This window comes from Oryctolagus cuniculus, chromosome 1 (genome assembly GCF_964237555.1).
Source record: "Oryctolagus cuniculus chromosome 1, mOryCun1.1, whole genome shotgun sequence".
NCBI classification, from domain to species: domain Eukaryota; kingdom Metazoa; phylum Chordata; class Mammalia; order Lagomorpha; family Leporidae; genus Oryctolagus; species Oryctolagus cuniculus.
In genome coordinates, this window is record NC_091432.1 from 181,704,060 (window position 1) to 181,722,940 (window position 18,881).

At 40.4% G+C, this 18,881-nt stretch overlaps 1 protein-coding gene and 1 long non-coding RNA gene across 9 annotated transcripts in view; one reads left to right on the forward strand and one right to left on the reverse strand.

Annotated features, from left to right (window-relative positions):
- Nucleotides 1–18,881, forward strand: part of ADAMTSL1 (ADAMTS like 1) — a 1,062,044-nt gene that overhangs the window by 932,718 nt on the left and 110,445 nt on the right. For all 6 annotated transcript variants that reach the window (XM_008254434.4, XM_008254437.4, XM_008254438.4 and 3 more), the window contains one exon: nt 9,283–9,410. In XM_008254434.4, coding sequence (XP_008252656.3) covers nt 9,283–9,410 — 128 coding nt within the window. The remainder of the gene's footprint in view (nt 1–9,282; nt 9,411–18,881) is intronic.
- Nucleotides 1–18,881, reverse strand: part of LOC103347684 (uncharacterized) — a 71,343-nt gene that overhangs the window by 9,405 nt on the left and 43,057 nt on the right. For all 3 annotated transcript variants that reach the window (XR_011380219.1, XR_007924027.2, XR_516263.4), the window contains exon 3: nt 6,995–7,085. This is a non-coding gene — a long non-coding RNA (uncharacterized lncRNA). The remainder of the gene's footprint in view (nt 1–6,994; nt 7,086–18,881) is intronic.

Below are 18,881 nucleotides of genomic sequence, written 5' to 3' on the forward strand. Positions count from 1 at the left end.
GTTTGAGGAGCCATAATCTATGTACTTAGGAAATCTGGTCAGAGTCATATCATTCAGAGGTTTGGAGTTTGGAATGAATTTCCCAGACTACAGGTAAACTACACATATGAGTAAATTCAAGAACTCATGAATTTCTAAACACAAGGAAGTTGAAAGTTTTGGCAAAAATATGAGGACAGGGTTAAGAATGTGTGGTCAGGTGGCCTTTCCCATTCCAAAAATATTTTCTATACTTCCATCTGAGCCATCATGAAGCTTCTGGCATTAAATAACTTTTACTTGGCAATTATATTAAAAAACAGTAAGGTTTTTAACAGTTTCCCTAGCCAAATGGTGATATGAAACTCCACATGAACCTCAACTGTATTCCCCAAAATATATATACAAACTAAAACCCTCCCTTGAAAGCCTCTGGGCTACTATAATTTTTGGTTTCTGAAAACAAATTCTTGCTTGTAGAAGAGGTCTTCTCACTGAATTCCTTTTTCTTCCTGCTTCAAACAACCTAAAATCCAGACTTTAGTGATTGTGCATTTCCCTGAGTAACCATAAACCTTGACAAAAATTAACCCTCCATCACCAAAAAACAAAGCCAAACCACATGCCTTACAACTAGGTCTCAGTGGATGCCTACATGTGATTAATTTTTTAAAAAGTCATAGGTCATACTCGACTCCTGATTCTGCCATGTATTAGCTGAGAAAAATGCTTAACCTCTCTGCACTTTTTCCTCCTATCTGATATATAGAAAATAATTTCAATCTAATAACATGGTAGTGAAACTAAAATGACATGAATGCATATATACTTGACTAATGAATATTGGTTCCCACTCCTGCTTTGTGCTAGATTTGTTACCCAGTTGAAGAAATCCCTAAGCAGAAAAATAAAAATCTTCATTTCAGGATGAGGGAAAGACCTCAGTTTCTTCCCAGTAATATGAGGATACTTCAAGAAATTCAAAACTTGAAGTCCATGCATAGTTTTTTCATAATACGCATTTTTCACTAACTTTTTGAAGACCTCTGGTATGCATGGATTTCAAAAACTTTTTGCACCAAAATAAACTCATCTTTTAATTCTACTTGCCACAAACCTTTTGAGCTAATGTTCTTTAAACAGCCTGTTTTAACTCTCCTGAGTTCCTCTTTTCCAACTCTTGTGCTTTTATTTATATACTTTTTGGAAATTGCAGGGATCTGGCTATATTTTTTTGGTGTTCTAAAATTTCAGTATTTGGTTAATAGTGTTAAAACAGTTATGGAAATAACTTGCTGTCCTTATTCAGAGATTCCTGAGTCAAGAATAGAATTAAGGCTGTTGCCAACCCACTGTGCCCCATGCCATCTCTGCTGCTCTTTTCCACATCCTGGTCTCTCAGACAGCAAATCTTTGCTCATACTCCATATCCCTGGTTTATGGTTTTTCCTTAAAATCTCTACATTTCTCAGTCATGGATCCATGTCAAAACAGCTCTTCTCAACATTCATATTAGGGACTATGGCATGAAGATTGAATAGTAGTGGAGATGGTATAATAAAATGATAACCTACACTTCTATGATTTTTTTTCCTTTAGTTAAAAGAATTTTTTTTTTTTTTTTTTTTTTTTTTTTGACAAGCAGAGTGGACAGTGAGAGAGAGAGAGACAGAGAGAAAGGTCTTCCTTTTTTTTTTTTTTTTTTATTTTTTATTTTTTGACAGGCAGAGTGGATAGTGAGAGAGAGAGACAGAGAGAAAGGTCTTCCTTTGCCGTTGGTTCACCCTCCAATGGCCGCCGCGGCCGGCGCGCTGCGGCCGGCGCACCGCGCTGATCCGATGGCAGGAGCCAGGAGCCAGGTGCTTTTCCTGGTCTCCCATGGGGTGCAGGGCCCAAGCACCTGGGCCATCCTCCACTGCACTCCCTGGCCACAGCAGAGGGCTGGCCTGGAAGAGGGGCAACCGGGACAGAATCCGGCGCCCCGACCGGGACTAGAACCCGGTGTGCCGGCGCCGCTAGGCGGAGGATTAGCCTAGTGAGCCGCGGCGCCGGCAGTTAAAAGAATTTTTTTAAAACCTTTATTTAATGAATATAAATTTCCAAAGTACAGAATATGGATTACAATGGCTTCCCCCCCATAATGTCCCTCCCACCCACAACCCTCCCCTTTCCTATTCCCTCTCCCCTTCCATTCACATCAAGATTCATTTTCGTTTCTCTTTATATACAGAAGATCAGTTTAGCATACATTAAGTAAAGATTTCAACAGTTTGCTCCCACACAGAAACGAAGTGAAAAATACTTTTTGAGTACTAGTTATAGCATTAAATCTCAATGTACAGCACACTAAGGACAAAGATCCTATATGAGGAGTAAGTGCACAGTGACTCCTGTTGTTGACTTAACAAATTGACGCTCTTGCTTATGGCATCAGTAATCACCCTAGGCTCTTGTCATGAGCTGCCAAGGCTATGGAAGCCCCCTGAGTTCACTGACTCTGATAATTTTTAGACAAGGCCATGGTCAAAGTGGAAGTTCTCTCCTCCCTTCAGAGAAAGGTACCTCTTTCTTTGATGACCTGTTCTTTCCACTGGGATCTCACTCGCAAAGATCTTTCATTTAGGTTTGTTTTTTTTTTTTTTTTTTCCAGAGTGTCTTGGCTTTCCATGCCTGAAATACTCTCATGGGCTTTTCAGCCGGATCCACATGCCTTAAGGGCTGATTCTGAGGCGAGAGTGCTGTTTAGGACATCTGCCATTCTATGAGTCTGCTGTGTATCTCACTTCCCATGTTGGATCATTCTCTCCCTTTTTGATTCTATCAGCTAGTATTTGCAGACACTATTCTTGTTTCTGTGATCCCTTTGGTTCTTAGTCCTATCATTATGATCAATTGTGAACAGAAATTGATCACTGGGACTAGTGAGATGGCATTGGTACATGCCACCTTGATGGGATTGAATTGGAATCCCCTGGTATGTTTCTAACTCTACCGTTTGAGGTAAGTCAGCTTGAGCATGTCCCGAATTGCACATCTCTTCACTTCTATGATTTTTAACATATGCTAGGCACTTCTCTATGAGCTTTAAATGCATTAACTCATATAGAAGCCTCACAACAACCCCAGGGATATATTATATAGTTGTCATTTTATAGATGAGGAGACTTTGTCACTGAGAAATTAAATAAATTATTGCCCAAGGCTACAAGGGGACTAAGTCATAGGGCTGGGTTGGAACTGAGTCAGTAGGGCTCTGGAATCTGTGGTCTGATTCCCCATCCACTGTGCCATATTGTGGACATGATCACTTCCAGCCCCATTGCTTTGAAGGTAACTGAACGTATGTTTATTAGGTATTTATTCATCATGCCAGCACTATGCTGAATACTGAAGAGGGAACCATGAAAGAAGTAGGAGTTCCCACCCTTATGGTAATAATTTATGATCAAACTGAGGAAATGAAGAAATGAGGAATGAGGAAATGAGACTCTGTAACGGGTTTCTCATATCGCTTAAAACAACTGGAAGTTCAAGAAAGCAAAGGATTCTTTTTATTTTATAGAAAGCTTTTATTTAATAAATATAATTTTTGAAAGTACAACTTTTGGATTATAATGGTTTTTCCCCCTTAACCACCATCCCACCCGCAAACCATCCTACCTCCTACTCCCTCTCCCATCCCATTGTTCATTAAGATTCATTTTTAATTATCTTTCAACTCTAATTAAGTAAAGATTTCAACAGTTTGTATCCACAGAGACACACAACATATAAAGTACTGTTTGAAGACTAGTATTACCATTAATTCTCATAGTAAACTCATTAAGTACAGGGGTCCTACTGGGGAGCAAGTGCATAGTGATTCCTGTTATTGATTTAACAATTGACACTCTTATTTCTGAAGTCTGTGATAACTCAAGGAGTCTCTTGTCATGAGCTGCCAAGACTATGGAAGCCTCTTGAGTCCACAAACTCTGACATTATTTAGACAGAGCCATACTCAAAATGGAAGTCTCTCCTCCCTTCAGAGAAAGGTACCTCCTCCTTTGATGGCCCTCTTTCCACCAAGGTCTCACAGACATCTTTCATGTAGGTCATTTTTGGCCACAGTCTTGGCTTTCCATGCCTGAAATGCTCTCATGGGCTTTCCAGCAAGATTTGAATGCCTAAGGGCTGATTCTGAGGCCAGAGTGCTATTTAGGGCATTTGTCATTCTGCAAGTCTGCTGTGTGGCCTGCTTCCCATGTTGGATCATTCTCTCCTTTTTAATTCTATTATTAGCACACAGTTGGTCTTATTCATCTGTTCTCTTTGTCATTTATTCCTATCTTTATGATCAGTTATGAGCTTAAACTGATCACTTTAGTAAGATGGCATTGGTACCTGCCAACTTAATGAGATTTGGAGTGGATAGTGAGAGAGACAGAGAAAGGTCTTCCTTTTGCCGTTGGTTCACCCTCCAATGGCTGCCACGGCTGGTGCGCTGTGGCCGGTGCACCACGCCGATCCGAAGGCAGGAGCCAGGTGCTTCTCCTGGTCTCCCATGGGGTGCAGGGCCCAAGTACTTGGGCCATCCTCCACTGCACTCCCTGGCCACAGCAGAGAGCTGGCCTGGAAGAGGGGCAACCGGGAAAGAATCTGGCGCTCTGACTGGGACTAGAACCTGGTGTGCCGGCGCCGCTAGGTGGAGGATTAGCCTATTGAGCCACGGCCCCGGCCTCGATTTCCATTTTCTAATCCTGTGTTGAGACCTAACATGAGTTTATACATGCTGACATGTTAGAGTTATACATCTGAGATGGAAGACTATCATGGCCATGGGACAGATGGGCATTTCTAAGCCCATAAATTCTCTATGATAACTAGAAATCCCAAAGAGACTACTTGCATTACTATTACCTATACCATTAAAAATATAGTTTATTATTTATATCTAACCATTTAGATGATGTCTTGTTACTTGAAAACCAGTAAAAATGAGTCTGTAGACTCTTTTATTTGATCTCCTTAAGACCTTTATGAATTCAATAGTATCATCAGTTTCCAAAAAGAACTTAGGAGCTCACACAGTTGAATGGCTTGCTCAAGATGACAACACAATTCCAGGCTGGCAGTCACAGTTCTTGACTCCAACTTAGGAAGTCTTCTCCTCACAGTATTTTCTCATTGCTCATCATGGAGGTCAGTTTGAAAGAGAGAATTGCACAAGACAATAATCTTCACAGTCAAACCAAGGATTGAGAAGACATCATGATGCTGCTTCACTCACAGAAGTGCCCACAGCTGCCTCCTTTTTGAGTTGACACACTCTGTCTCTGTACATTGCAAATGCATAGGAGATAGCTTAGCCTAAGGATGTTGTACTTGGTAGGTCTGCCCCATGAGCATTTAGTCCATGGCTTGCATGTGTGACAAGGATTTGTACGCAGGTAATGGAAACCATTTTTGTAGTCTCTTGGCTTGTCCTTACTTAATTTTTGTAGAATGTGTAAGAAGATATGCGGTCACAGAGAAGCTTGTAAGTAAAGGCCCCACAAAAACAAAGCTGCTTCTCTACTTTCTGACTAAAAGTATGGTGAAAGAAATAAAGCAAGGAGTTTTAGCACATAAACCAAAAGGGAAGTGGGATGTGGGTATGGGAAGAAACAGAGAGCATTAATATAGCTAATGTGACCACAGTACCACTTGCTATGTAATTCTTAATTGTGCCCATTCACTGTCCCCTCATCTTCTGATTTCTTAAATTCCAAAACAACCCCAGAGAAATCTTTCTGGTTTTGCTTGGAAAGCAGCACTATATTTCTGTGCCTGCATATTCTAAAACAGGCCTGTCAAATTTGAAACCTAAATACAATCTGACAGAAATCAACTACTAACAAATTAAGTTAAATTAATAGAGTAGACGCCTGAAACACAAGCAAAGTATTTTTTCCAGGAACCTTTCTCCCTAGTTGCCAGGCTAGATAGAAAGACTGAAACAAATCTCAGTCTCTACAGCTAAGCTCTTCCTCTGCCCCTTCAGGCTTCCTAGAGAGCCCCACAGGGGAACCCTCTTCAGAACTACTGTGCCCCCTAGTGTCAGTATCCAAACCTCATCCACCAATTTTATAAGAGCATCTTATAAAATAGTAACAGTAGGTATTATATCCTCCCCTGACCCTAAAAGGATTTATTCCTTAATAGATTATTAGGCAAATGGTTAGACTATCCAAATTGGCCAAAACATATGATATACTTGTGGAAACTTTCTGATTATAAGAAGAAAGCATAACTAAACAGTTGAACGTTGTGGTTGCCTCAGAGGTATTATAGAATTTTTTAAAAAGTACTAAACCAAGATCAAGAATGCCTATTTCAAATTCTTACTGTACTTCCAAATAACCATGTGTCTTTGAGCTAAAGTCATAAATGTAAATACTGCAAAAAATGACAAATTCAGGCATTGTCCCATGTAGATTTTGTCTTTAACTGCCTTCATTGAGGTAATGGCTTCTTTGTCTTTATATACGCAGTTTATAGAAGAAAATATATACAAATGCTGAATCTCATGAGCTACATTCCTTCCCTTCTATTTCTGTTACCCTGATCCTAGTTGAAATTCTCGTGGCTTTGTGCCTAATGTGATGTTTTGCCACCCTTGTCTTTCCCAGCTTATGGGAATTATCTTGCAGGCTTCAGACTTGGGCAGAAAACATTATGGCTTACTCAATAGTGCCTGTGCCTAGAGCTATAAACTTAACTCTTTCCTTAAAAAATCGGGGATTCAGACCTAGAGTGGGAGAAAAGCTTATACTCTCTACATGAAATCAAACAATTGAAGTAGTTTTATGTTAAAAAAAAAATCCAAACTTGGAGATCTAACAATTTGGAGGAAACACCAGTATCATGTACCCCTCTCAATTCCTTCCTTACATTTCCTAACCTCCCCCCCCTTTTCTTCACTCATATCTAATTCACCACCCAGGGTGTCCAGAATTGCCAACAAATGGAAATGTAGGAGAGTGATAGGACTTACCAATGGCTATTATTTAAATCACAGCAGGACCATAGTAAAGTTTGGAAGAACTGTCTTGTTTCCTCCTACTCTGAGTCTTCAAGATCCTTTTCTGTAAGGAAAAGAGTCATTGCCAGTTTCAGGGAGGCAACTATCCTAATTAGTTTGGGAATTTAGCACATTTTAACCCCTACATTTTCAATGTGGTAAAATTGAATAGTTTATCTGAAGTAATTTATCCAGAGTTGTCAGTTCCATTAAAATTTGGTTAGGCCTGCTTTCATTATTGTTACTTAGAAATTGTTTTGGAGGCATTAATATTCCTGGGATGTCATAGGGATTTAGACCATAAAGTAGACTTTAATTTTTTTAACCTATGCAGCTAGAACACCTAAAGAGACTTAGCAGTGATACTGCCTTTTGTTGCATTCAATAAGATTTCTTTAGAAAACAATGACACCATTAGCTAGAATACTGTATGGTTTATCAAAGATAAATAAACTGTATCATCTTTTCCTCATTATCTTCTTTGAAATAGATTCACATGTATTGTTTGAGAAAACATGTCTGTGTTGATGGGTAGATGAATGTGTGAATGAATTCTATCCCAGTCTCTCTTTCTGGCCCTTACCAAGCCTCAGCTCTTACTCAGTACCACAAAAGCTTGACTGTTGTAGTAATTGTGGTGATTTTCTGGAATGAGACTAATCAAGGGTAAATCATCCAAAAATTTCACTTTATTTCAGGTGTTCTCTCCTTTTGCAGTTTTACTAGAACTGCTCGTACATAACCAGATTGATTGATGTAAGCCTTACTTCTATTTCCTGCCATTCGTGAGGGGTAAAAATAAACCACACAATAGGCCTAATGCCAAAAGCAGCACATAGGAGATCTAATTAATTGCCAGGTGGTCATCCACCTCAGAACAGTTGAGAGCTGACTAAAGGTGGTGCTAAACTGCAGATGCCGTAGAGTTTGGAGAGACTTGGCAAGGGAAACAGTGAAGAGGAATGGAATTATCAGGTAGGAGAATGTTGCTGGGACAGAGATCTGACTCTGAGTCTTAATTTCACCATCAAGACTTAGGAGTTCTCCTGACCTTTGTGTGCCCCACCCAGCTTCCTGAAAACAACCCTGTTATGAGCTTGCCTCCTAGGCATAGATGTTAATGTGATATTGGATGAACTCTTCTTTGAGCAGTTTGAAAGTAGGGAGGCAGGAAGAATTAATTACAAAGATGAAAATGGGCAACACTGGGAATTTGAAAGCAGCCACTAGATCGTAGCTGTACTGTTTCATGATGTGTCTACCTAAGGCCCTGCCAGGTCTAGCCACTGGCTTTCAAAGCTTCCCACCCTGTCTCCTTCAAGCCTTCTGGATTTCCACCTCCTCAGATAAATTCTGCTTACCACCAGCTTCACTAAGCCTTCAAGCCATCATTAGTCACTAATCTGCTTCACTGCCCTAATGTAGCAGGTAGTTCCTAAAGTAGCACAAATATGGAAAAGAAAAAATAGTAGGCTGAGATTGGAATGAGTTTTGGAGCTCATCACACTTATTTTCAGCTAAATAAATGTTGCTAAACTAGACAGTGATTATTCTGTAATTGTCTCTTCGTGACCCTTAAAGGCAAATTTTACCTTAATTATGCACAGCACTCTCTTCAAAGGGCTGTCTGTAGTATTGTGAGAAATGAAGCAATAAATGGGACCTGTGCCTTATGCCCCATAGTAGTTATAGGAAGACAGTGTATGTATAAGGACCTAGAATTGAGAGATTGTTATCCATTCAATTTCCTTCAAAATATACATCAGAATCCTCTCATCAATATTTGAGCCCTGGCTTTATCTCCTTCACCTCCAAACCTTGAAAATTTTCTCACTCCATAACTAGAACTCCTACCTTCTTTACACCATCTCTAAAACCAACTACTTCTTTTAAACTTTGCCTTTTCCTTAATAAGCCTTCCCCAAATCTCTCTGCACCACATGTTCTAATACCCTCTCTCATCCCTGATGTGTGTGTGTCATATTTAGTGAATATAAGTTGTCTACTTTAACTGGTAGAACTTAGATCATGTAATCAACAAACTTCAACAGTAATCAAAACCTCCTCCTTTGGAATTGCAACCAGAATCATATCAAAGTGGCAAGAGAGCCTGGGTTCCTGAATGACCTTCTAGTTGGTCTTTATTGATAAAACAGAGTCCTAAATGGACACTTGACATGCCTCCCTGTCTTACCAAAACTGAAAGAAAAAAAAAAAACCTGATTTGGTGGGTTTATAACATTCCTTTTCTGTCTCCCCAGGATTCTTCTCCAGCCAGATGATTCCCTGCAGATCCTCGCACCAGTGGAAGCTGATGTGGGTTTCTACACTTGCAATGCCACAAATGCCTTGGGGTACGACTCTGTCTCCATTGCTGTCACATTAGCAGGTAACCTGAAAGTCCCTGTTCAGTTAATTCAGGAATGTATTGAGTGTATGCCTCTAATTTGTCAGGCAGGTCTAGGGACACTTAGATAAATGAAACCTGGCCTTGCCAGGGAGTTTATAATCTAGAATTATGGTTATAATGGGAGTGAAATATAGTATAAGATAGAATGAAGTGCTGTAATTGATAACCAAAGAATATGCAAAGACTGTTGATTCCATCTCGGAGGTCTTATTGGGATGTGGGGAATTTTGAGAAGAAAACTTAAGAGAAATACTCCAGGCAAAAAGAGATGAGCATCATGAGCAAAGATGATGTGTGCGAGAAAGTAGCATATTGCAGAACGTGAATTGTGAACTATGATCATTAAGTGCTCTTTTGAAATCCTGTCATTTCTTCTTCCCCATCTGTTGCAAAGAAGACTTTAAGACTCACAGGCAGTTGGAATTCTGCAGTGATGTCTTGGAGCAGAATTGTTCCCCAGAACTTCTCTGATTCTACTTTACTTCAACCTCTGGCTTTAATTCACCTGCCAACACTTGGCCTTTATCCATGGAGGGTAAACAAAACATTCTATACGTGACAACTCAAGAATATTTCAACTCAGTGTACAACATCTGCAGGGCTGTGGTCTTGTAGAAATTATTTTTATAAAACCTCTTCACATAGGATAAATCTGTGCCTTTGAAACTAAAAGAAGAGGTACCAACTGGACAAGTTCACTCATTTCTCAGAGGCCAGGTAACCTAAGGTCACACAGCTGCTCAGCTGGTGGTAGGGAGAAGGGAACAGAGGTCTCTCTGCTCCCAACTCATTGTTCTTTCCACTTCCCCACTGATCCTACCAAAATAGGATCCTTTGTCTCAGAGCTGGGCCATACATTCCTTGCAGTGCTATGTTGCATGTGTTTGTATTTATTCTTTTCAATTGCAGCTCCCATCAGATGATTCAATAGATGTTAGAAAAGCCAGCATCACCCCACACTGACCTCATCTGTCCATGCTGGGATTATGTTGTCACACTGTACTCCAGTCACACGTGCTACTCCCTTGCATGTCTGTTTAGCAACAATATTTCTGCCCCCATGACCTAAGGCTGATCTGGGAAAGAACCTTTAGTTGACTGCTTTGCAGGGAAGATGAAAGTCAATAGTGAAGAAGACAAGCTAAGGGGTCCTGGGGTGGATTAAAGACTGAGATTATTAATGCCTGTTTTCTATGAATAAGCCATTTGCTTTTCCCCTAATGTATTCCAGTTGCAATCCTTATTCCCCTCTTTATACAAAGTCCAGATGCTCCCCACCAATCCTGTAAAACATCTTCTGCCATCTATCCTCCAATCTGCCTTTACAAGGGCACTGCTGACATCCTCCCAGTTACAGGCAAATAGTGTCTCTTACGGGATTAACTCTCATGTTTATGTTTATCCAGATATGGTTCAACTCTGTCACAGACTAAATACCCTTTGTTCACTCGAAATTAATACGATTAATGGAAACCTGTCTGGAATTAAGCAAGGCAATTATACCATCAGGCTTGTCTTCAAGCTCTTTGAAGAGGAGCTATTGTAGGCTGCCAACAGGTTCAAAGCCAAGAAGAGAGAGAAAGCAGCCAAAGAGGCACCAGGGAAGGGGAAGAAAGAGGCTGACAATGAACTATGATCACAAATACCACACCCAGGGTCTAGGGCGATGTGTCCTGTGCTTCAGCTGCTGAGATACATTAAGGTCTGCCAGTGAATCTGCCGAGCAGTCCTGCTGAATGTAATGAACCAAAGCACATATAGTGCCTGAAGATTGTATTTTCATCTTTACTTGGGATTCTCATTCATACCTCTGCCAGAACTTAACACTCACAACATGAAATGGCTTACCAGCTACTGTTCTGAGCACACCCTCTACCAGGTATTATAGGACATTTGGCAATAAATAACAGTAGAAGTTTTTTACTGCTTGGTGCTTACAAACTAATGAATAGATAGATGGTAAAATGACTAACTGGAATTCAGAGATGACTACAATTTATTCCAAATGTACCCACTGAAATTCTGCTTAGCAGTATAGAAGATAGAACTTAAATTTGCATTGGAGAGGGTGAGAAATTAATATCAAACATTTCTAAAATTGATTATTAATTATTAGCTTGTGATCTTGAACAAAATATACAACCTCACTGAGTATCAGTTCTTATCTGTAAACGTGGAATTGATACTATTTTATGGGATTGTTGTATGGGGTTGTGCATGTGAAAAGGTGCTTAGCTCAATGGCAGACACTTCATTAACACTCAGAAAATGTTAGCATACCTTTTTTTCTTTCTCTTCTAGAATAAACCACATCTTGAAAGCCGTTCTAAGCTAAGTAAAATATTGTCCCAACTTTGCTTCCCTGTATTTTTCAATATAAATCTTAACATCGATATTTTTCAAGTATGGACTTAGAAACTGTTCTGTTTACCTGAAATCAAATCCTCATGGTAAATCTCAGCATTTAATATTTTCAAAGGAATTATAGAGTTTTTACCTGGACGTCCACATTAATATAGGCCTAAAGAGAAAAAAAAAATCCTTGGAGGCTTTATGTAATCAGGGATCCCCTGTGGCTTTGTAAGGAAAGTGTGGGCTTCCGTCTTGCTGGTGTACTTTTGTTGCCAACTTCATGAGAATTCACAAGAGCAAGCATAGCAGGACACTTGAATCTATGGGCCCTGGGCCCTGCAGATCTAGGTTTGAATGCTGACTCTCACTTCCTGAACTGTGACTTCTTTGCCCTCCGTGACTCAGTTTCATCATCTGTAAAAGGCAATAATAGTAGTACCTGGCTCCAAGGGTACAAGTGGAGACTGAATGCATTCCTTCATATAAAATGCATAGATAAGAGTCGGAGAACTCAAGGGGCTTCCATAGCCTTGGAAACTCATGACTGGTGCATAGGGAGATTACTGATGCCATAAACAGGAGTGTCAATTTGTAAAGTCAACAACAGGAGTCACTGTGCACTTACTCCTCATGTAGGATCTCTGTCCTTAATGTGCTGTACACTGAGGCTTAATGCTATAACGAGTACTCAAACAGTATATTTCACTTTGTGTTTCTATGGGGGTGCAAACGATTGAAATCTTTACTTAATGTACACTAAACTGATCTTCTGTAAAAAAAAAAAAAAAAAATTATCAATTCCCAACTTGACTCTCACTGGGATTAAACATGACAATAGGTCTGCTCTGATTTCATCATTTTAAAAAAAATCATCTATTATTTTTCACTTTATGTTTCTGTGTGGGAACAAACTGTTGAAATCCTTACTTAAGGTATACTAAGCTGATCTTCTGTATATTAAGATAATCGAAAATGAATCTTGATGTGAATGGAAGGGGAGAGGGAGTGGGAAAGGGGAGGGTTGTGGGTGGGATGGACGGTATGGGGGGGAAAGCCATTGTAACCCATGAGTCGTACTTTGGAAATTTATATTCATTAAATAAAAGATAAAAAAAAATAAAAAATAAAAAATAAAAAGAAAGTAAATAAATGTTTTTAAAAGAATATATGGGAAAAGAAGAGAAAATAAATACAATGGAAAAATGAAAAAAAAAATGCATAGATAATTATGTCTGCATATAGCAAGCACTCAATATTTATAGCTATTCTTATCATGAGGATAATTCATGAAACAAAAGTCAACTTCCCTTTTACATAGGAAAGACCCCTTTTCAGGCACTAGAACATTCACAAGCCCCTTGTCAAGTTGCTCTCTCACTGTCTCAGTGGCAGTGGGGAAGCTGAAACAGCCATCTGGGAAGAACTTGGAGCACCAGGACTCAGAGGAGGAAGGTGGCTTGTGATGCAGAGTATGCAAATGGGCCACAGGCAGAGTAGCTTGATGAACTCCCCATGGCTCAAAGCAAGACCTCTCTCTCTTGAATTTGCCCTATCCTCTGGAATCAGTGTGAGGTTGCTGGTTCTCCCTCTCAGATTCATTTTAGTTCCATTGCTGACTCTCCCCACAGTTTATCTTTAAGATGTATTTATTTACCTCTTTAAATATAGGGTGTCACTAAACTAGGGTCGTTTTTGCTTTTGAATTGTTAAATTTTTTATTTGATGGAGCATTAAGCCCTTGACTGTAGTATAAATTAAAAATATGCTATCAAAAATTTAAGAAGGAACAAAGGAAGAAAAAAGAAGAAAAGGATGGGTGAGTTGGAGGTAGAGGGGGTGAAAGAGTGAGGGAGGAAGGAAATATTATATTCTTAGAATTATATCTATGAAGTGTATTGAATCTATTAAAAAAACTAAAATAAAATGGAGAAAATAAATGAAAATCAGGATGGCAGAGGAAGACCGAGACAGAGAGATCTTCCACCTGCTGATTCACTGCTCACATGGCCACAACAGCCAGGTCTTGGTGAAGCCAAAGCCAGGAGCCAGGAACCCTATCTTAGTCTCCCACATGAAATGCAGGGACTCAAGCACTTGGGCCGCCATCTGCTGCCTTCCCAGGTACATTAGCAGGAAGCTGGATCAGAAGCAGAACAGCTGGGACTTGAATCAACAGTCTGATATGGGATGCCAGTGGTGGCTTAACCTGTTGCACTACAATGCCAGCCCTAATTTTTCTTTAGATGTGAAATACCATTTAGTTTTATACATACTAATTCCAACAAATCTTCCTTATTCTTTCCTGTTTGGGCCTGTACAACATTGTCTTGCATCCCTCTACTTCTCTCCAAACTCATTCATTGTGTGTTGATTGTATCTTTCAAGACTCAGAAATTTGAGAATGTCTTGAAGCTGTTTGTCAGCAAGTAGATAGTTTCCCTATCAGCCACCCTAGCATGCCCCACGAAACTCACAGCTGTGTAGTCACAATGGCACACACTTTGTCTACCAAATGTACTTTTTTCCCTTTTTTTTAATTTAATAAATGTGAATTTACATTGTGCAACTTTTGCATTGTTGTGGCTTTCCCCCCCAACCTCCCTCCCTTCCGCGGCCCTCCCGTCTCCCACTCTCTCTCCCTCTCCCATCCCACCCTTCATCGAGTTTCATTTTCAATTATCTTTATATACAGAAGATCAACTTAGTATAAACTAAGCAAAGATTTCAACAGACTGCACTCACACAACCACACAAGATATAGAGTACTGCTGGACTAGTAGTGTTCTTGCTAACTCTCACAGTAAAACACATTAAGGACAGAGATCCTACGTGGGGAGCATGTACCCAGTGACTCCCGTTGTTGATTTAACAATTGGCACTCTTATTTATGATGTCAGTAATCACCCGAGGCTCTTGCCATGAGCTGTCAAGGCTATGGAAGTCCCTTGAGTTCACCAACTCTGAACTTGTTTAGTCAAGGCCTTATCACAGTGGAGGTTCCTTCTTCCCTTCAGAGAAATGTGCCTCCTTCTTTGAGGGCCCGTTCTTTCTGCTGGGATCTTGTTCACCAAGATCTTTCATTTCAGTTGTTTTTGCCACAGTGTCTTGGCTTTCCATGCCTGTGAGACTCTTATGGGCCTTTTAGCCAGATCCGAATGCCCCAAGGGTTTATTCTGAGGCCAGAGTGCTGTTTAGGACATCTGCCATTCTATGAGTCTGCTGTATGTCCTGCTTCCCCCGCTGGATCATTCTCTCACTTTTAATTCTATCCTTCATTATTTGCAGACACTGGTCTTATTTGTGAAATCTCTTTGACACTTACCCTATCTTTTTAATCGGTTATGTACTTATACTCATCACTTTACCAAGTGAGCTGGCATTGGTACATGCCTCCTTGATAAAATTGAGTTGGAATTCCCTGGCACATTTCTAGCTCTACCATTGGAGGTAAGTCTGAGTGAGCATGTGCCGACATGTATATCTCCTCCCTCTCTTGTTCCCATTCTTATATTTAACAGAGATCACTTTTCTGTTAATTTTAATCACCTAAGAATAATTGTGTATTAATTACAGAGCTCAACCAGTGGTATTAAGTAGAACTAAAAGAACAACAACAACAAAAAATACTAAAAGGAATAAAATAGTAAGTTGTTCCTCAACAGTCTAGACAAGGGCTGATCATCTCCTTGTCTCTCGTTGTTTCCATTTCACTTCAACGGATTTCCTTTTAGATGCTCGTTTAGTTGTCATTGATCAGGGAGAATATATGATATTTGTCCCTTTTGGACTGGCTTATTTCACTTAGCATGATATTTTCCAGATTCCTCCATTTTGTTGCAAATGACTGAATTTCATTGTTTTTTACTGCTGTATAGTGTTCCATAGAGTACATATCCCATAATTTCTTTATCCAGTCATCTGTCGATGGGCATTTAGGTTGATTCCATGTCTTAGCTATTGTGAATTGAGCTGCAACAAACATTGAGGTGCAAATAGCTCTTTTTTTCCCCCTTTAATTCCATTTGGGTAAATTCCAAGGAGTGGGATGTCTGGGTCCTGTGGTAGTGCTATATTCAGGTTTCCGAGGACTCTCCAAACTGTCTTGCATAGTGGTTTTACCAGTTTGCATTCCCACCAACAGTGGATTAGTGTCCCTTTTTCCCCACATCCTCACCAGCATTTGTTGTTAGTTGATTTCTGTAGGTAAGCCATTCTAACTGGGCTGAGGTGAAACCTCATTGTGGTTTTGATTTGCATTTCCCTGATGGCTAGGGATCCTGAGCATTTTTTCATATGTCTGTTGGCCATTTGGATTTCCTCTTTTGCAAAATATTAAAGTCCTTGGCCCATCTTTTTATTGGGTTGTTTGTTTTGTTTCTGTGGTGTTTCTTGATCATTTTATAGATTCTAGATGTTAATCTTTTATCTGTTGTATAGTTTGCGAATAGCGTCTCCCATTCTGTTGGTTGCCTCTTCACTTTCCTGTTTCTTTTGCTGTAAAGAAACTTTTAAATTTGAGGTAATCCCATTTGTTTATTTGATCTTTGATTACCCATGCCTCTGGGGTCCTCTCCAGGAATTCTTCGCCTGTTCCAATGTCTTGAAGGGTTTCCCTTATGCTCTCAATTAGTTTCGTGGTGTGGCATATCTCTAGTTCTTTGATCCATGTTGAGTGGATTTTTGTATAAGGTGTAAGGTAGGGGTCTTGCTTCATACTGCGACATGTGGACATCCAGTTTTCCCAGCACCATTTGTTGAAGAGGCTGTCCTTGTTCCAGGGGTTGTTTTTAGGTCCTTTGTTGAATATGAGTTGGTTATAGATGTTTGGATTGATCTCCGGTGTTTCTATTCTGTTCCATTGGTCTATCCATCTGTTTTTGTACCAGTACCAGGCTGTTTTGATTATAACTGCCCTGTAGTATGTCTTGAAGTCTGGAATTGTGATGCCTCTGGCTTTGTTTTTATAGTAAAGGATTTCTTTAGCTATTCACGGTCTCCTGTTTCTCCATTTAAATTTCAGCATCATTTTTCTAGGTCTTTGAAGAATGACTTTGGTATTTTGATTGGTATTGCATTGAACTTGTAAATTGCTTTTGGGAGAATGGACATTTTGATGATATTGATTCTTCCAATCCATGAGCATGGCAGGTTTTTCCATTTTTTTGTGTCTTCTTCTATTTCTTTCTTTAATGTTTTATAATTTTCATCATAGAGGTCTTTGACATCCTTGGTTAAATTTATTCCAAGGTACTTGATTGTTTTTGTGGCTATTATGAATGGGATTGATCTTAGAAGTTCTTCCTCAGCCATTGTTCTTCCTCAGTAATTGTCCGTGTATACAAAGGCTGTTGATTTCTGAGCATTAACTTTGTATCCTGCTACTTTACCAAACTCTTCTATGAGTTCCAATAGTCTCTTATAGGAATTTATTGGATCCCCTATATATAGGATCATGTCATCTGCAAGACCGTATTTTTTAATTTTCTAATTTCTTCTTCCTGTGTTTGAACTGACTGTATTATTTCTGGAAGTTTGTCTTCGAATTCTGATATTCACTCTTCTATTTCATCTGTTCAATTTCTGAGGGATTCCACGGTGTTTTTTATATGGTCAGTTGAGTTTTTCATTTCCAGTATTTCATTCTGGCTTCTCTATAGGACCTCTAATCCTTGGGCTTGCTTTTCGTTCAGATCTTGAAACTGTTTCTCATTATTTCTAAGTAATCTGATTATTAATTTTCTGAATTTTTTCTGGCATGGTTTCAAATTCTTCTTCAGCCTCTAGTATGGATGGCTTCATTGGCGAGTTTATAGGTTCTTCTATATTCTTATTCTGGGTTTTTCCTTTGTTTTTTGGCATTTCCATTTGGCTTGATTTTCAGGTTGATTTCCCTCTGCTATGGGCTGCTATGGGTCTGTACCAATATCCAGTGTAAGCAGTCTGCTCTACCTTCTAGAGTTTATTTATTTGTTTGTTTTTTATTTATTTATTTTTTTTTTTTTGGGTAACTTGAATGGGCTGGTGTCAGGGCTTTGAGGTGCCAATCTCCACCCCTTGGGGCCGTTTTCCCTGTTCCTTTGTTTGCCCTAACGTGCCTGTGCCTCATTGGTCAGAAACTCTCCCTCACTATGTCCGCTGTACGAGGAGTGCTGAGTAGCTCCAGACCACCTTTGGACTCCACCCCTGAAGTTTCCTCCTTGGGAGTGTGGAAACAGAGGCAGTTCCCCTTTATGCCCGAATGTAAACAAACAAGATGGCTGCTCTCTGCCCACTGCAGCTCTGACTGGGGGGAGGGTGGAGACACCAAAGGATCCTGGCATTTTTAATCCTCAGTTCATCCCCCTGGATAGCACCCTCTTCCCTTGGGCGCTATTCAAATTTTTTTTTCTGGTAACTTGAGTAGGCTGGGGTCAGGGCTTTAAGGTGCCAAGCTCTGCCCCTTGGGGCCAGTTTCCCTGTTCCTTTGTTCACCCTGAGTTGGTCAGCTGCCCTCCCTCACTGCACCCCCTGCGCAAGGAGTGACGAGTAGCTCTACTCGATCTTTGGACTCCACCCCTGAAGTTTCCTCCTCCTTCGGAGTGTAGAAGCAGAGGCCGTTCTCCTTTATGCCCAAATGTAAACAACAAGATGGCTGCTTTCCGCCCTCTGCAGCTCTGATTGGGGGGAGGGCGGAGACACCAAAGGATCCTGGCGTGTTCAATCCCTCAGTTTGTCCCCCTGGATCGCGCCCTCTTTCCACAGGCGCTATGCACTTTGTTTTGTTTTTGATTTCCTCCCCCACCTCAGTCGTGCGTGTCTCACCTGTCCATCCCAGTGTGGGTTGGGGGGGGATGGCAGCAGCTGCTGCAGCAGTGCCAGGTGCCGTCTCACCTCGCCTTCCAGCACTGGTGTGTAGACTCATCCGCTGGTGTCCTGTGCTTTGAGCGTCCGCGCCCTCCTCGCAGGTCCACTTTGTCTCACTAGTTCCGGGAGAGTTTCCTCTGCAGTATTTTTTCTCTAACTTTCCCCGGAAACTAAAGAATCTCAACTTTTATTGAACTATCTTTTCCCGGACTATTGGTTTGCTCCCTCCCTATTCTGCCATCTTGCCCCGCCCTC